The following is a 15,805-nucleotide window of genomic DNA, read 5'->3' as shown; positions in this document are numbered from 1 at the left end:
CCCACCTCCCTGGCAGCCATAGAATCATAGAATGGTTTGGGTTGGAAGGGACCCTAAAGTTCATCTGGTTCCAACCCCCCTGCCATCAGCAGGGACATCTTCCACCAGCCCAGGGTGCTCAGAGCTCCATCCAACCTGGCCTTGAGCACTGCCAGGGAGGGGGCAGCCACAGCTTCTCTGGGCAGCCTGGGCCAGGGCCTCACCACCCTCATGGGGAAGAATTTCTTCCTAACATCTCATCTAAATCTGCCCTCTTTTAGCTTAGAGCCGTTCCCCCTTGTCCTATCCCTGCACACCCTTGTGAAAAGCCCCTCTCCATCCTTCCTGTCGGCCCCTCCAGGCACTGGCAGCTGCTCTAAGGTCACCCCGCAGCCTTCTCTTCTCTGGGCTGAACAGCCCCAACTCCCTCAGCCTGTCCTCGTAGGAGAAGGCTCCAGCACTCGGATCATCTCCGTGGCCTCCTCTGGCCCCGCTCCAACACATCCATGTCCTTCCTATGTTGGGGGCTCCAGAGCTGGACACAGGACTCCAGGTGGGGTCTCAGTAGAGTGGAGTAAAGGGGCAGAATCCCCTCCCTCGCCCTGCTGGCCACCATCTCCTTTGCCCTCTCCCCTCACCTCCTCACTTCCTTCTGCCCACTCTGCAACCGCTCTGGCAGCGGTGTGGGATATCTCCCCATCTGCTCCGGACTCTTCCCATCGGCCTCCCTGCGCTCCCTCCAGCCTCGGGTTCCTCCGGTTCAAGGGCAGGAATAGCTGCTGGGAGCCCACAGCGTAACACCTCTTCCCTACCTCCTTCCTCTTCCTCTTCCTCTTCCTCCAGCCATGCCTGCGCAGGCTTTCCAGCCTCGCACGTTCTCCATGCCCGGTTCTGCACAGCCCACCCAGGTGCAGCTGAGGAGCGGGACGACCCAAGGGCTGCCCTGCCGCGCTCCTGGGGTGCGCCCAGCCACCCCAGCTGTCACCTCGGCTGTCACCGCGAGGCTCCGCACTGAGCCGGGTCCTGGCAAAGGGCTGCGGCAGCTCACCAAAACACGGCGGAACCAGCCCAAACTGCCCAAAGTGCAACATGGAGAACAAAAAAGGAACATGACAGAATCACAGGATGGCAGGGGTTGGCAGGGACCTCTGGGGGTCACCCAGCCCAACCCCCTGCCGAAGCAGGGTCACCCAGAGCAGGCTGCACAGCACCGCGTCCAGGCGGGGCTGGAATATCTCCAGAGAAGGAGACTCCACAGCCTCCCTGGGCAGCCTGGGCCAGGGCTCCGTCACCCTCAGAGGGAAGAAGTTCTTCCTCATCTTCAGCTGGAGCTTCCTCTGCTCCAGTTTGTGCCCATTGCCCTTTGTCCTGTCACTGGGCACCACTGAAAAGAGCTTGGCCGCATCCTCCTGACACCCACCCTTCAGGTATTTGTAGGCATTTCTAAGGTCCCCTCTCAGCCTTCTCTTCTCCAGGCTGAACAAGCCCAGCTCCCTCAGCCTCTCCTCGCAGGAGAGATGCTCCAGTCCCCTCCTCATCCTCGTAGCCCTCCGCTGGACTCTCTCCAGTAGCTCCTCATCTTTCTTGACCTGGGGAGCCCAGAACTGGACACAGCACTGCAGATGGGGCCTCACCAGAGCAGAATAGAGGGGGAGGAGAACCTCCCTCACCCTGCTGCCCACACTCCTCTTGATGCACCCCAGGATCCCATTGGCCTTCTTGGCAGCCAGGGCACACTGCTGGCTCATGGTCACCCTGTCGTCCCCCAGCACTCCCAGTCCCTCTCCACAGAGCTGCTCTCCAGCAGGTCCGCCCCAGCCTGTACTGGTGCCTGGGGTTGTTCCTCCCCAGGTGCAGGACCCTGCCCTTGCCCTTGTTGAACCTCATCAGGTTCCTCTGTGCCCAACTCTCCAGCCTGTCCAGGTCTCGCTGGATGGCAGCACAGCCTGCCGGGGTACCCACCGCTCCTCCCTGGTTTGTGTCACCAGCAAACTTGCTGAGGATACACTCTAACTCTTTGGCCAAAGGTCCCTCAAGGGTTTGAGCAGCCTGGAGAGACCTCCGGCGCCGCGCTCTCAGCAGCCGGAGCGGGGACGCGGCTGGCGAGCGGCTCTGCTGGGAGCTGGGCATCCTCCGGCCGTCGGCTGCTCCCTGCGCCGGGCTGGGTCCACCCGCTGCCGGGAGGACACCGTTTCCCGTATCTCCACTCTCCTGGGCACGTTCCCTCTCTGGAAGGGACGAGCGTCGTTCCGTGAGATGAACGCCCTTCATGCAGCGCATTAGCGGGTTGTCTTCAGCCCTGGACTCCAGCCCGGGATGAGCTCAGAGGCCTCAGGTCGAGAGCTCCTCTTGAAGCACCCCGAGAAACGAGTGCAGGCGCTGATCTCCCAGCAGCCAGCCCGTCTCACGTCCCCGGAGAACCGCCCTTGGCTGTCCTTCAGACATGGCCCCCCCCCTACTCCTCCCGCAGTGTCGGCCCCTGTTTCTGGAAGAAAGACCCCCCCCCCCCCCTGCAAGGGATCTGATCATCACCAGCGCTGTCACTTCTGGACATCTCGGGATTTCTCTCTATCTGCTCTCTTCCCCGCCTGGTCCCCGCCACCATCTTTCCTCCCGGCCGGGTCTCCGGGTGCTGGGGTGGCTGCGCTGGGCTGGGTGCAGCGGCTCGTCTCCCCGGGGGGACGCTGCTCTGTACCCAGCCCGGGTCATCCCCCCCTTCCCACTGGGTGCCATCCCTGCTTCATCACCCCCTCAGCTCCTGGGCCCCCCGAACTCCCCCGCCGACGGAGCCCCGGGTGGGCCCGGTGTCGCGGCGCTGGGGTTCAGCTGGCTCCCTCCCGTGAGCCGAGTTCTGTCCGTTCTCTGCTGCTGCCTCCCAGCAGGGACAGGTGGGCAGGGGGCTGCGGTGACTGGGAGGGGGGACGGGATGGGAACCCAGGGTTCTGTGGCGGCACAGAGATGCTCTGGGAAGCTCTGCCCTCCTCTCACCGAAGTCCTTTATTAGAACAGCAAACATGACACTTCTCTTCAGCGCAGCGGCTGGATGCGGCTATCATGGCGGCGCGGGGCGGGGGGGACGACGTCTCACGATCACTGGGGGTCTAACAAGCACCATCGACACCCTAAAGAACGGGGAGCGGGGGGAGAACGGCGGAGAGAGGAGCCCCCGGGTGAGCCGGCCACGGGGGGCTCGTCAGGAGTTCACCGAAGAGCTGCTCGGCGTTGTCCCGCAACACGGCTCTCCTGCAGCGGAGAGGAACTCCTCGGTGGGAGTCAACGAGATAGCACCCATCCAATAAATTAGGTAAACTTCGTACCGGAGCGACGAGGGAGACGGACGGGACCGTCCCGGCGGAGGGCACGCCGGAGGGGAACGGTCTGCGGACACTCGGCGTTCTGCCGGACCCCCGCTCCCGTCGCGTCCCGCCCGACGCCGGCTCGAGAGGCCGCGGCTGGCACCCACCCGGCAGCGGCACGGCCGGGCGACGGCGAGGGACCCGAAAGCGAAGCGATGGGGACGTGCGCATGCGGGCGCCCCGGGCGCGGGGACGGGGTGGGGGGGCTGGCACCCCGCGACCCCCCGCTCCCCTCCTGCCTCTGAATTACCGGAAAGTCGGGGTCGGGAGCGGAGGCCGGGGAGGGGGGGAACTGCTGCCGGCAGCAGGCGAGGGCAGGGCTGCGGGCACGAATTCCTGAGCGCGCGGCAGGGCCGGGGCAGGCTGGCCTTCCTCCCCATCGCCATCCTCATCCCCATCGCCCCCCCTGTCCCCGAGCTCCCCGCCAGACCCTGGCTGCGGAATGAGTTCTCCTGTCAGCGGAAGGACGCTGTCAGGTAGTGTTTAAGGCTAGGCTTTACACGGCGGCTATAAAAAAATAAACGCTAATCTCCAAAGAGCCGGGCGAGGGCTCTCCGGCGTATGGCTGTGGCACGGGGGAGAGCACTGCGTGGGCACCCGGGGTCAGGGAGACCCCCCCCGCGCCCCACAGCAACGCCTCGGGGGGCCAAGGGACAGGGTGTTTCGGTGAGGACGCGGAGACTGACCGGTAATCCAGGACCCACCTCTACACGTGGCCGAAAAAAGCCCACGGGGTGGGGGGGGGGGAAGAAATATCCCTCCAAGCAACGGGGCTGGCGTGGGGGAGAGCCTTCCCGTGGCGAGGGACCCCCCGGCCAGCCCCACGGGAGGGGAAAGCACCCTGCGAAACGAGATGAAACCGCACCCCCCCACCACCCTCCCCAGCCCCAAAGCCCAACTCAACCAAACCAAACCTAAAAGCGGACACAGAGGAACATCTGAGGCTACCTAGGAGCTTCATCGGCCGCCAAGAGCTAACGAGCGAAGCGCACACACACAGGACAGCGCGGGAGGGCGGAGAGCAGAGGCGGCCGAAAGCCGGGGTCTTCCTGCCCGCTTTGCCTCGCCGCCTCCGGCCGGCGGCCGAGCAGGGACCGGGGGGCTCGGCAGCGGGTCGCGTCCCGTGGGAGGGAACGGGCTGGCTCCTCTCGTCCCGAGAAGAGGCAGCCGGCTCCGGGAGCATCCTCATGGCATGGCCGAGCGCGAAGCGTAGAATTCGGGGACGGGCAGGCCGGTGTGCAGCGTCACCTGCAAGGAGAGAGACGGGGCTGAGCCGCATCGCTCGCCGCCTGGCGGGGCAGCCCACGGCGTGGCAGCCGGCACAGCGGACCACGGTGGTGGCTCCATCTTGCTGCTTCACCACTTCTTCGAGATGCTGGATCCTGTGCACCGCTCCAGCGTGAAGTGAGACTGGTATCAGTGGTACCCAGCCCCAGACATTCACAGAATCACAGAATGGTCAGGGTTGGCAGGGACCTCTGTGGGTCACCCAGCCCAACCCCCTGCCCAAGCAGGGTCACCCAGAGCAGGCTGCACAGCACCGTGTCCAGGCGGGGCTGGAATATCTCCAGAGAAGGAGACTCCACAGCCTCCTTGGGCAGCCTGGGCCAGGGCTCCGTCACCCTCAGAGGGAAGAAGTTCTTCCTCATCTTCAGCTGGAGCTTCCTCTGCTTCAGTTTGTGCCCGTTGCCCCTTGTCCTGTCGCTGGGCTCCACTGGAAAGAGCATGGCCCCGTCCTCCCAGCTGGCTGCGGACAAATCCAACTGGGACACAGCAGCGGTTGGGTCTCTCTGCAGGTGGGGCGGACAAAAGGGTACGGAGCGGGCTGAGCGACAGCGAAGGCGCTCGGTACAGAAGGAGACCTCCGAGAAGCCCCCGAGCCGAGCACGGGCCGTGCAGCGGAGGGGACGTGGCCGGCTGCCGGCGGGGGGAAGGCCCTGGGCAGCGGGGTGCTGGGGCAGGGCCATGCTCCAGCGTGGGGGGATGCTCACAGGGACAAAGGGAAAGCAGAAGAAATACTGGAGCCCTGGTGCTCACCGCGCCTGAGAAAACCCCGGTCCGCCGGACAGACTCCGCTCGCGCAGACGGACGGGGCAGGGGGCCAGGCCCTGCACGCACCCACACGCACGGCGATGCGCTGTGGGTGGTTCGGTTGTTCGGTTCCCTCCACAAAAGCTTTAATTTGGGAGGAAAGCACAATTCCTTCTTCTACCGGAACAAGGCATTTCCCCCTTCGGATAGATTTATAGAAAACTTTGTCTAAAACACAATTATTTCCCTCCTAATTAGAGTCATTTTTCATTACTCGTACCCCTTTGAAGAAGGATAATGAATAGCTTGGGTTTGTTAGCAGCCTTTTGTCAGCATCCCACAGGACTTCTCTGCTGCCAGGGGATTTCAGCTCTGCCTTGCCCAGAGAACGGTCAGCAGGGCGGCTCCAGAAACGTGCTTGTCCCTTAGGGCTGTGCAGGGGACTGCGGTAGGAACGAAGCCCATCGCAGAGCAGGACGTTTACACCACGCCGGATTAACCCAGCAACCTCTAAAACCAGCGCAGGCAAGATGGGCTGCTTTAATACTCTGCTCTCGTCAGACCCCACCTGGAGTCCTGCGTCCAGCTCTGGAGCCCCCAGCATAGGAAGGACATGGATGTGTTGGAGTGGGGCCAGAGGAGGCCACGGAGATGATCCGAGGGCTGGAGCCTTCTCCTACGAGGACAGGCTGAGGGAGCTGGGGCTGTTCAGCCTGGAGAAGAGAAGGCTGCGGGGTGACCTTAGAGCAGCTGCCAGTGCCTGGAGGGGCCGACAGGAAGGATGGAGAGGGGCTTTTCACAAGGGTGTGCAGTGACAGGACAAGGGGGAACGTCTCTAAACTAAAAGAGGGCAGATTTAGATTCGATATTGGGAAGAAATTCTTCCCCATGAGGGTGGTGAGGCCCTGGCCCAGGTTGCCCAGAGAAGCTGTGGCTGCCCCCTCCCTGGCAGTGCTCAAGGCCAGGTTGGATGGAGCTCTGAGCACCCTGGGCTGGTGGAAGATGTCCCTGCTCATGGCAGGGGGCTTGGAACCAGATGATCTTTAAGGTCCCCTCCAACCCTGACCATTCTATGATTCTATGATTCTAATGTTTCCTAATTAAACACCAGGACACTCCAGCAGGGATGCTCCTGGTGTTTGGGACGGTACCGACCAACCTCTCCACCCGTGGTGCTGGAAAACTGTCACTGCCTCGGTACCCGAGCGCGGCACGCCCCGGATCCCGACGGACAACGCAGCAGAGCATCCCCCAATCCACGGATCCCCAGCTCAGCGGCCCCTCGGTGCCTCGGCCCTCGCAGAGAGGCGATGCCTTCGACACCCGCTGCGGAAAGACCGCGTGTGCCAAAACGCTCGGCACCCCGAGGTCACCCGTCACGCGCAACGTGTCCTGGGATGCGGCCGGGTGGCTGGGCAGGGCTGGAGGTGCAAGCGGTGGTGGAGCAGCCGTGCCAAAGCCAGGCTCGGTGCGTGTGGAAGGCTCGAGGCTGGGGGAGATGATAGCGGGGATGCGGTCAGTGAGAAGAAAAATGAAAGATGAAAATACCGGCTAGGCCCAGGGTGCCACCGCTTGGTGACGTTCAGGAGAGCGGAGAGCTTGGGAGAGAGGGAGAGAAGAGGGGTCTGAGACTCCCCAGAGGAAAACAGGCTGCAAAAGGTCCCCCTCTCCCTGGTAGTGCTCCTGCCTGGGTCCTGGGAGAGCTGTAGGAGCCGCTGAGGCTCTTGTGGGGTGGTGTCACGGAGCAGAGTTGTCCAACCCCATCAACCAGGGAGGGCTGGAGGACCCCGGTGCTTCCTCAGCCCTGATGGAGCAGCCTGGAGCAGGGAGCGGGCGGCAGCCTCTGCGGCTGCAGGAAGCCCTGTCCTGGCTTTACAGACTCACAGGTGGTCCTGGGTGTGATTTTAGCTCTTTCCAAGCCTCCCCTGCTGCACAAGAGCCCACCCCGCTCCCAATGTCACCACACGCCGCGGTGACAGCGGCATCGGAGGGGGTCTGCGGCAAGCTCCGCGCGGGGCACGCTGCAGAGCCCAGCCGAAGCACGTACCTGCACGTTCCTGTTGAGGCTGACCGCGGGGAAGAAGAGGCCCTCCAGGTTCTCGAAGGCGACAGGCCCTTGCTGGTCCTCGTTGATGGAGAACGTCAAGGTCCTCCTGGTCAAATCCAGCAGCACTCCCACCGTGGCGCCTTTCGTTATCCCCCCCTCGGTTCTGTGGGGGGCGAGAAGAAGACCAGAGCATCTCTGCGGCTGAATGTCCCTCGGCTCGGGGTTCAGCCCATGGACCTCTCCCCATCCCAGCACCTCCTCCTCGAGCTTCTCGCGGAGGTGCCTCCTGCTTGCTCCGACACGTCCCCGAGGGCACGAGCAGCGACCGCGGCACAGGGGTAAAAGCAGACGCCGTTTTCTCGTCGCGTGAGCTGCGCGGTCTCGGGTGCTAACGGGAAGGGGGTGCGACAGAGCAGCGGTGCCGGGCGTGCTCGGGGGGAGGTTCAGCGCGGAGAGGGTCGGGAAAAAACATGAAAGCAAGGCGGGACCTTTAAGACCCGCCTGGACGCGGTGCTGTGCAGCCTGCTCTGGGTGACCCTGCTTGGGCAGCGGGTTGGGCTGGGTGACCCACAGAGGGCCCTGCCAACCCCTGCCATGCTGGGATTCTGTGATTCTGTGACCAAGGAGGCAGGGACTGTCCTTCCCTCTGGGCAAGGGCACGTCCTCTGACCAGGGCGATTAGGAGCGACGTCACCCTTCCCGTGGGCACACTGGGAAAGCCACGGGCTCTTCCTCGGGCTGCGGTCTCTGGGAGGAAGACCCCGTCCCAGCCCCACGTACCTGTTGGTGTGCGAATTGTTGTGCATGAACCAGCTCCGGTTGTTGTCCACGTACATGGCCCAGGCCTTGTCGTCCTTGCCCAGCATGGCATCCTTCAGGACGTCGATGCGTGCCACGCCGAAGGCCGGGTCGGGGTGGTTATCGTAACGATCGATCGACAGCTCCCAGTAATGGAGCCCTTTGGAAAAGCCCGTTTTCCCCAGCACAACCCTGTCATCGTAGCTGTTGCAGGTGACAGTCAGGTTGTCGTTAGAAAAGATGATGTCAGCGTGGGCAGAGGCAGGATCGAAAGAAAACCAAGCAACTGGAACACACAAACAACGCGGGGTTAGTCCGGCGGCGGCACGGCCGGCGGCGGCGGAGCCAGGCGGAGCGGAGACGGAACAGCGCATGCTGCATGCAGGGCCGGCACGCGGGGCTCGGCGTGGCGGGGGCTCGGGGTGCTGCGGGGTCTCGGGGTGCTGAGGGGGCTCGGGTGCTGCCCACCGAGGCGGCAGCAAGCAGCGGGGAGGGAGCTGCGCAGCGGAGGGGGCTGCTGGAGGCACCTTCCGTCGCGGAGGGATGCTCTGAGCAGCTGCAGCCGGCCAGCGCGGCCGAGGTTTTACGGCCGGGACGCAGAGGAGTTTTGCTCTCGCTGCTGCTCGGCGCCTGTCTGTCTCAGCTCATAGCCTGCAGGAATCGTAGAATCAGAGAATGGTCAGGGTTGGAAGGGACCTTGAAGATCATCTGGTTCCAACCCCCCTGCCATCAGCAGGGACATCTTCCACCAGCCCAGGGTGCTCAGAGCTCCATCCAACCTGGCCTTGAGCACTGCCAGGGAGGGGGCAGCCACAGCTTCTCTGGGCAGCCTGGGCCAGGGTTTCACCACCCTCCTGGGGAAGAATTTCTTCCTAATATCTAACCTAAATCTGCCCTCTTTTAGTCTACATCTCACGATCTCCTAAATTCTGGCCCTAGCAGGAGGAGACGTGCGATCCCGGCCAGGTCTCCAGGCTCTGGCTGCCACAACTCGCTCTCAGGACGAAGGGTACTCATGCAAGCGCAGTCTGCGGGGTCAGGCCCAGCGCGGGAGGGGGACCGAGGATCAGCAGGTGAGCGGTGTGTGCGCACGGGAGGGCTGCCCGTCCTGGGAACCGAAAGCACATACAGAGGTCTACACGGACAGAGACGCTACGCCACACCGAGGAACCTCCCTGCAGAGCAACCGGCCACACGCAAGACAAGAGCTAGCTCATGGGAAGGCTGGAAAATGCCCCAAAAAAACCTCCACGACTCGGTACGGCTGCTGGTTTAACTGCACGGGACTCGGCTACTGCAAATCTGACAGACACAGCGTCACGTCCTCGACAAGACAGGGGCACGGGGTGTCACGAGCCACCAGCCCGGTTCCCCAGGTGGTTTCCTCCAGCGGTCACGGAAACGTGAACTGACACATCCACAAAACACTCTCACGCCTGCAGGAGTAAACACGGCTTGAAAAATACAACACTCCGGTGAGGTTTATTCATCGATTTATTGGATCGTTTCACAAGACAGCTCACATGCACGCGGGCGCCCCAGGTTCGCAACTCGACGGAGGCGATTCCGTACCTGCCACCATTTTTTTAATGTCAACTGCGGTTGTCCCCAAGGAAAGGCATGCAGGAGAGAAAACAGCAGGTAAAGTTGGGCAAAGCAAGGAGCGAGAAACAATTTCTGCTTGCCTGCTCCTCCGGCGAGCGCAGGGACCTTCGGGCGCTCTGCGGGGAGGTGGGGAGGGACGGAGCGAGGACGGGGGCTGCGGGCTGGCCGGCACGGCGTGCGAGCTGCCCGAGGAGGGGGTCCCGCAGGGCTGGGCTCGGGGGTCCTGCTCCCCGGGGAACGAGCAGAGGGCACAGGCAAGCAGCTACCACCAGCGCTGGCTCCAATTAGCTGGAGAGGGGCTAATCACCTCCTCGGCATTGGGCCCGTAACGAACCGGGATACAGATTTCTCCGAGCAGGAGGATCAGTTCTTAATTACAGGGCCACTTCCCGAGCGCGGGCTTCAGGCTGCTCTTTAGCAGCATACGAGGGAAAAACGTGAACTGCTTTTACATCATACGTTCCTCCTCCAAATTTGCCTACTGCCACGGCACCCAGCGTGCTCCGCAAGCAGGGTACGCGCAAGAAACGCTGCTCACTCGCCAAAGCAAAGTTAAAGATTAAGACAGAGAAAGCAAAAAGGATGAGCAAGGTGGAGTTAGATGCCGGTTAATTGTAATAAATATACTTGCCTAATTGAGAGTAAGGCGTTCCTTGTGTCTCAAAAGTGCACCCTATAAAGAGATACTACATTTCACACATCACAGCCAAGACACAACAACCACCTGAACAACACTCACGAGCACGGAACCATTAACCAAGCAGCCAGCCGGCCACGGGAGGCCTGATTCATTAAAAGCCAGAGAGCGCGGGGACGGGTCGCAAACGCGACCCGTGAGCTTGAGGGTGGACTGTCGGCCGATTTAGGGAGCCTCACCGCTGGGAAGCGTGGAGCATCTGCTCATTTGAGGCCAGATCCCACCACAGCCTTCCAGAGCATCAAGTCTGATCGCTGCCTGCTCGGGATGCCAAATCACTGGACTTCCCTCCAGAAAACGGGCATGATATTTTAGCCTTGGCAGAGCATCTTGGCCCCTTGGTAAATATTCTTTAGATTGACCCTCTGTTGAATCACTTATTAAAAAACCAAACCACTCCTTGGTGGAGTGATGAGGAAGAGCAGCCAGCGGCGTGGCCAGTGAATCGGGACCACCGAGCCCTCCCGGGCTGCCTCCCCTGCCGTGTGTGCGGTCTGGGGAGGAGCAGAGCCAGAGAGGGGGTCCCCGGGGGCAGACGCTTGGCCTCAGACCCCCGCCAGCACCCGAAGGGCACCAGGCCGTGCCTTCGACCCCAGGCAGGATGAGTCGGGGTGCCCTTCATCCTCCTGTGACCGAGCTGTGCCTGGCCGCTGGCTGCAAACACCTCCTGGGAGCCTGGGGACCGGCCCAGGGGCTTGTCCTCACCCAGGAGCTTCTCCTGGCCGAGAGGAGAGGGCAACATGAAGCCCCACGTTGGCACGGGAAGGCGTTCGTGATGGGGGCTGGATTTTAAGGAAACCCCTGTCTAGCTCGGCGAGGTTTTCACCTCTCCTCTGGCCGCAGCCGTGCTCTGCGGCGAGTGCCAAGCAGCACCCGCCGAGGTTGTTTTAATGAATCGCGCCCCGTGCTCCTATTCAGAAAGGGGTTTTCAAGGTCTCCACGCGTCGCTGCGACACAAGCCCCCCCCCCCGAGCGCGAAACAGCACGGACACACGGCCACGTTCTGGACCCCGCTGTGCCCTGGCCCAGCACCCCCGGAGGTCCGTACTGCACACGCAGGTGCTGCTCGCGGCCCCCGCGGTCGATCTCGGGACGCTGGACACCAAGTCAGAAACGTCCGTAACAAAACAGAGCTCAAGCCATTAGCGCACAGCAGCACGATGAGAAAAAAAAACAAAACAAACATAAAAAGCACAAAGAAAAGGAAATTGCAGGTTCCCCCCGGTTATTCTGGCAAGGGTCATGCTGCAGCATTCCTCATTCCGGGTTATGGGATGGAAATCAGACAATCGGGGGCCCCCACTCTTCCTGGGCTTACACCAGAGAAAGCCGTGAATTGCTCCATCGGAGCCCACGGAGCGGTGTAAATCCGGAGTGGCGGAAGAATCGGGGCCCAGGATCTTTAGCAAGGGAAGATGTGCAAAGACTGGTTAGAAAACAGCCCCGAGAGATGCCCTGTGCCCGTGGCTCCTTCGCCGGCCGCCCGACGCCGTCACCCATTCTGCCTGCACTGCCTACGTCCCACCGCAGCCCACCAGGACCGGGCGCCTGGCGGCGAGCAAAGCGCTCGTGGGGGCTGCCAGACGAGCAAGGCGTCACGGGAGCGCTTTTCCCTGCTCTGCAGGAAACAAGACTCGGATACGACCACGTCTGGCTTTGCAAAGGCCGAGCCCGGTGCTCAAAGCCGAGCGGACGACAGCCCACGTCTTCACAGAATGGCAGGGGTTGGAAGGGACCTCTGTGGGTCATCTAGTCCAGAAGTCTAGTCTTCAGGGTCTTTGGATGCCAGACTGCAAGGGGTCTGTGAGCTGGCCTTTGCTTGCATCTAGACCTGCTTCTTTCTTAAAAGATTTAGATCTAGATCTTTAGGTCTAGATTTCATGGAGCAAACCAATTTCACGGAACAAATCTCATCTTTATGCTTACAAATATCTGAAGGGTGGATGTCGGGAGCATGGGGCCAAGCTCTTTTCAGTGGTGCCCAGTGACAGGACAAGGGGCAATGGGCACAAACTGAGGCACAGGAAGTTCTGTCTGAACATGAGGAAGAACTTCTTCCCTCTGAGGGTGACGGAGCACTGGAACAGGCTGCCCAGGGAGGTTGTGGAGTCTCCTTCTCTGGAGATATTCCAGCCCCGCCTGGACAAGGTCCTGTGCAGCCTGCTGTAGGTGACCCTGCTTCAGCAGGAGGGTTGGACTAGATGACCCACAGAGGTCCCTTCCAACCCCTACTATTCTGTGATTCTGTGAAATCTCTCAGCTGGGGCTGCGTTTGCTGGCTGTACAGGGAAAGCAGACCCTCGAGGCTTCTCCCATGGAGGATCTGCTCCTCTGACTGTCCCTGGACACACGAGCAATGCAAACTAGAGACGAGGGATCCGCTCTGCCGGCTGGCTGGGCAAAGAGCAGCACCCACGTAAGGGGTTACTGCGCTGCTCCATCACCCCACGCTTGAAACTGCCCACGCCGGTTCGTGGAGACGAACACACGGCGAGAGCTACGTCACCGCAAGCCCCTCCACGGCAGGAGCAGGCCCACGGACACACCGAAGGAGCTGGCCCCGCCATCCGCATGTCATGGGAAAAACAAACACAACGGAATGAAACAAAACAAATACTTTGGAGATGCCCAGAAGCACAGACCAAGAGGAGATACCAGAGGCGCTCAGCTCACCGGCTGAATTCAGGGACTGCAAAGAAGAATGCAAGCTCAGCTGGTGGGCCGAAGATCTTAGCTCAAAGTAGGATCTCCCCGGAAAGCTGGGTTGTAGATTAAGCGTGGAGGAGAAAGGACTCATTCTACGAAGCTGCGATCTTTCCAAAGGCACTGGAAAAGGGAGGGTCTGTTCTTCTGACTGCGTGTCTAAACGTAAGATCAATGCAAACTAGAGATCAGAAACGGGGTCTGCCGGACGGCGTCACTCCATCGCCCGCGACCGCACCTCCGATCAGGGCACCGACGCCTCGGCACGCACGGACCCCCTGCTTCGCCGCAGCGAGCGTGCGCAGGGCGCGCGGAGCAGAAAGGTCTGGTGCTCTGCAACCCAGAGAGACCCTGTAGGGAAAGCCTGGCCATAAACATATTTTCCTCATCTTCCATAACGTCCCCACGCCATCGTGACAAATTCAGTACGCTCTCCTTTAAGGGGAGTCCTGCACCTCTTCACCGTAACGCACCTAAAAAAATTCACAAGTTACCATGCACACTTCCCATTATTCTTTAACAAATCTCATACTTTTATGTGCACAATAATGAGTGGCGTAAAAACCAGCCGGCTGGTAACGCTGAGAGGCGTTTTGCAGGGCTGCACTAAGCTGCATCGCCCTAAGCACCACCAAGCACCCACCTTACTCAAGGGTTGGTCGGGATGTTGTGTTCTTGGTATCCCTTTGTACCTGTCAAAACACATCTGAGCCTTACAGTGAGAATTTAACTCGTGATTCACAGCAAAATGTCAGAGCAGAGGGAACCTCTCGGGTCACCGGTCTCCATTCCCCGCTACCACAGACGGTCACCTCCTGCAGCTTCTTCCCTAGCCTTGCCAAGGGCTACGTTAACCTGAAAATGTGGAATCCACCATCCTCCACACACTCAAATCAGACAAGCTCCCGGACACCGTAACTCCAGCTTCCTCACTCTCAGCTGTGGATACGGATTGAGCTGGAAATCATAGAATCATAGAAAGTTTTGGGTGGGAAGGGACCCCTAGAGCTCATCTAGTCCAACCCCCCCGCAGCGAGCAGGGACACCGCTAACGAGATCAGGTTGCTCAGAGCCCTGGCCTTGAATGTTTCCAGGGATGGGGCCTCCACCACCTCTCTGGGCAACCCAATCACATTGGAGCAGATTAAAAGGCAGTGTTTCTCTGCACAGCAGATCGTAACTTCTGCAGCTTGCTGCCGCGTGAGGCTGCGGAAGCAAAGTGTGTCAGTGGGTTCAGATAAATTACTGCACGACAGGTCAACAAACAGGGCTCGCACCCAGGGAGGGACGTGCCTTCTAACATCTCCCAAGAGCGAGAGAAGCTACTACCAAGAGTAGCCAGGCTCGTGGCTCTCCCTAACTAGCATCTTGTGTTCCTACAGCTCCTTGCAGCGCGTCTTCTCTTGTGTTGTTCACCCCTTTCCAAAAGCTGCCGGTTAAGAAGCCCTGGTTGCTGCTGAGGGTCCCTCCGTGGCTGGTAAGGAACTTAAAAGTTGGGCCCCAGTTGAGGAACTGGGCTTGAAAGCTTCTGCTGCTCAACTAGGCTGGGGAAGGGCTCTCTTGGGTGGTGCCCAGGCCCCTTTGCTGCATCCCCAGCTCAGGTGGGTGGCAGAGGCAGCCGGGAGCGGCTGCTCGTGGTGTTGGCAGAGTCATCAGCCAAGTTTGGGAACTGGGGAGAGGGGACAGCAGGGCACAGGGTGTGACAAGCCAGGTGCTCCTCCCTGATCCTCTACTCCTAGGCTTGTGTCTCACCCAAGAGACAAGAAGGCAAAACCAGGCTTGCCTTGAAACTCTGCAGCCACAGAACCATTGAATGGTTTGGGCTGGAAGGGACCTTGAAGATCATCTGATTCCACCCCGCCTGCCATGAGCAGGGACCCCTTCCACCAGCCCAGGGTACTCCAAGCCCCGTCCAACCTGGCCTTGGACACTGCCAGGGAGGGGGCAGCCACAGTTTCTCTGGGCAACCTGGGCCAGGGCCTCACATTGAAGAATTTCTTCCTTATATTTAAGCTAAATCTCCCCTCTTTCAGCTTGAAGCCATCCCCCCGTGTCCTATCACCCCATGCCCTTGTCCCAGCCCCTCTCCAGCTCTCTCGCAGCCCCTCCAGGCACTGGCAGCTGCTCTAAGGTCTCCCCGCAGCCTTCTCTTCCCCAGGCTGAGCAGCCCCAGCTCTCCCAGCCTTTCCTCCCAGCAGAGGGGTTCCAGCCCTCGCATCATTGCTGGGGCCTCCTCTTGCCCCGCTCCCACAGCTCCAGCTCTGTCCTGTGCTGAGGGCTCCAGAGCTGGACGCAGGACTCCCGGGGGGTCTCAGCAGAGTGGGGCAGAGGGGCAGAATCCCCTCCCTCGCCCTGTGCCCACGCTGCTGGGGATGCAGCCCAGGATACAGTTGGCCTTTTGGGCCAGCACACACTGCCGGGTCGTGTTGAGATTCTCATCAACCAGCACCCCCAAGTCCTTCTCCTCAGGGCTGCTCTCCATCCATTCTCCACCCAGCCTGGATTTGTGCTTGGGGTTGCTCCGACCTGTGAGCGGGACCTTGCACTTGGCCATGTTGAACTTCAGGAGGTCCGCATGGGCCCACCTCT

The 15,805-nt window shown here is 60.9% G+C and overlaps 1 protein-coding gene across 4 annotated transcripts in view; it reads right to left on the bottom strand.

Moving 5' to 3' along the window:
• Positions 1-2,958: 2,958 nt before the first annotated feature.
• TRIM9 (tripartite motif containing 9) overlaps positions 2,959-15,805 on the bottom strand; it is a 79,248-nt gene continuing 66,401 nt past the window's right edge. For 2 of the 4 annotated variants that reach the window (XM_075427224.1, XM_075427225.1), the window contains exons 8-13: positions 13,187-13,375; positions 10,448-10,489; positions 9,784-9,807; positions 8,194-8,497; positions 7,414-7,576; positions 2,959-4,583 (exon numbers count right to left, since the gene is read on the bottom strand). In XM_075427224.1, the coding sequence (XP_075283339.1) occupies positions 4,521-4,583; positions 7,414-7,576; positions 8,194-8,497; positions 9,784-9,807; positions 10,448-10,489; positions 13,187-13,375 (785 nt within the window). In that variant the 3' untranslated portion in view covers positions 2,959-4,520. The remainder of the gene's footprint in view (positions 4,584-7,413; positions 7,577-8,193; positions 8,498-9,783; positions 9,808-10,447; positions 10,490-13,186; positions 13,376-15,805) is intronic. The other 2 variants (XM_075427226.1, XM_075427228.1) reach the window with 1 other exon arrangement.

The sequence above is a fragment of the Opisthocomus hoazin genome, chromosome 7, assembly GCF_030867145.1.
Source record: "Opisthocomus hoazin isolate bOpiHoa1 chromosome 7, bOpiHoa1.hap1, whole genome shotgun sequence".
Classification (NCBI taxonomy): Eukaryota; Metazoa; Chordata; class Aves; order Opisthocomiformes; family Opisthocomidae; genus Opisthocomus; species Opisthocomus hoazin.
Note: the sequence above shows the minus strand (reverse complement) of the source record. Positions and strands in the feature narration are given on the sequence as shown.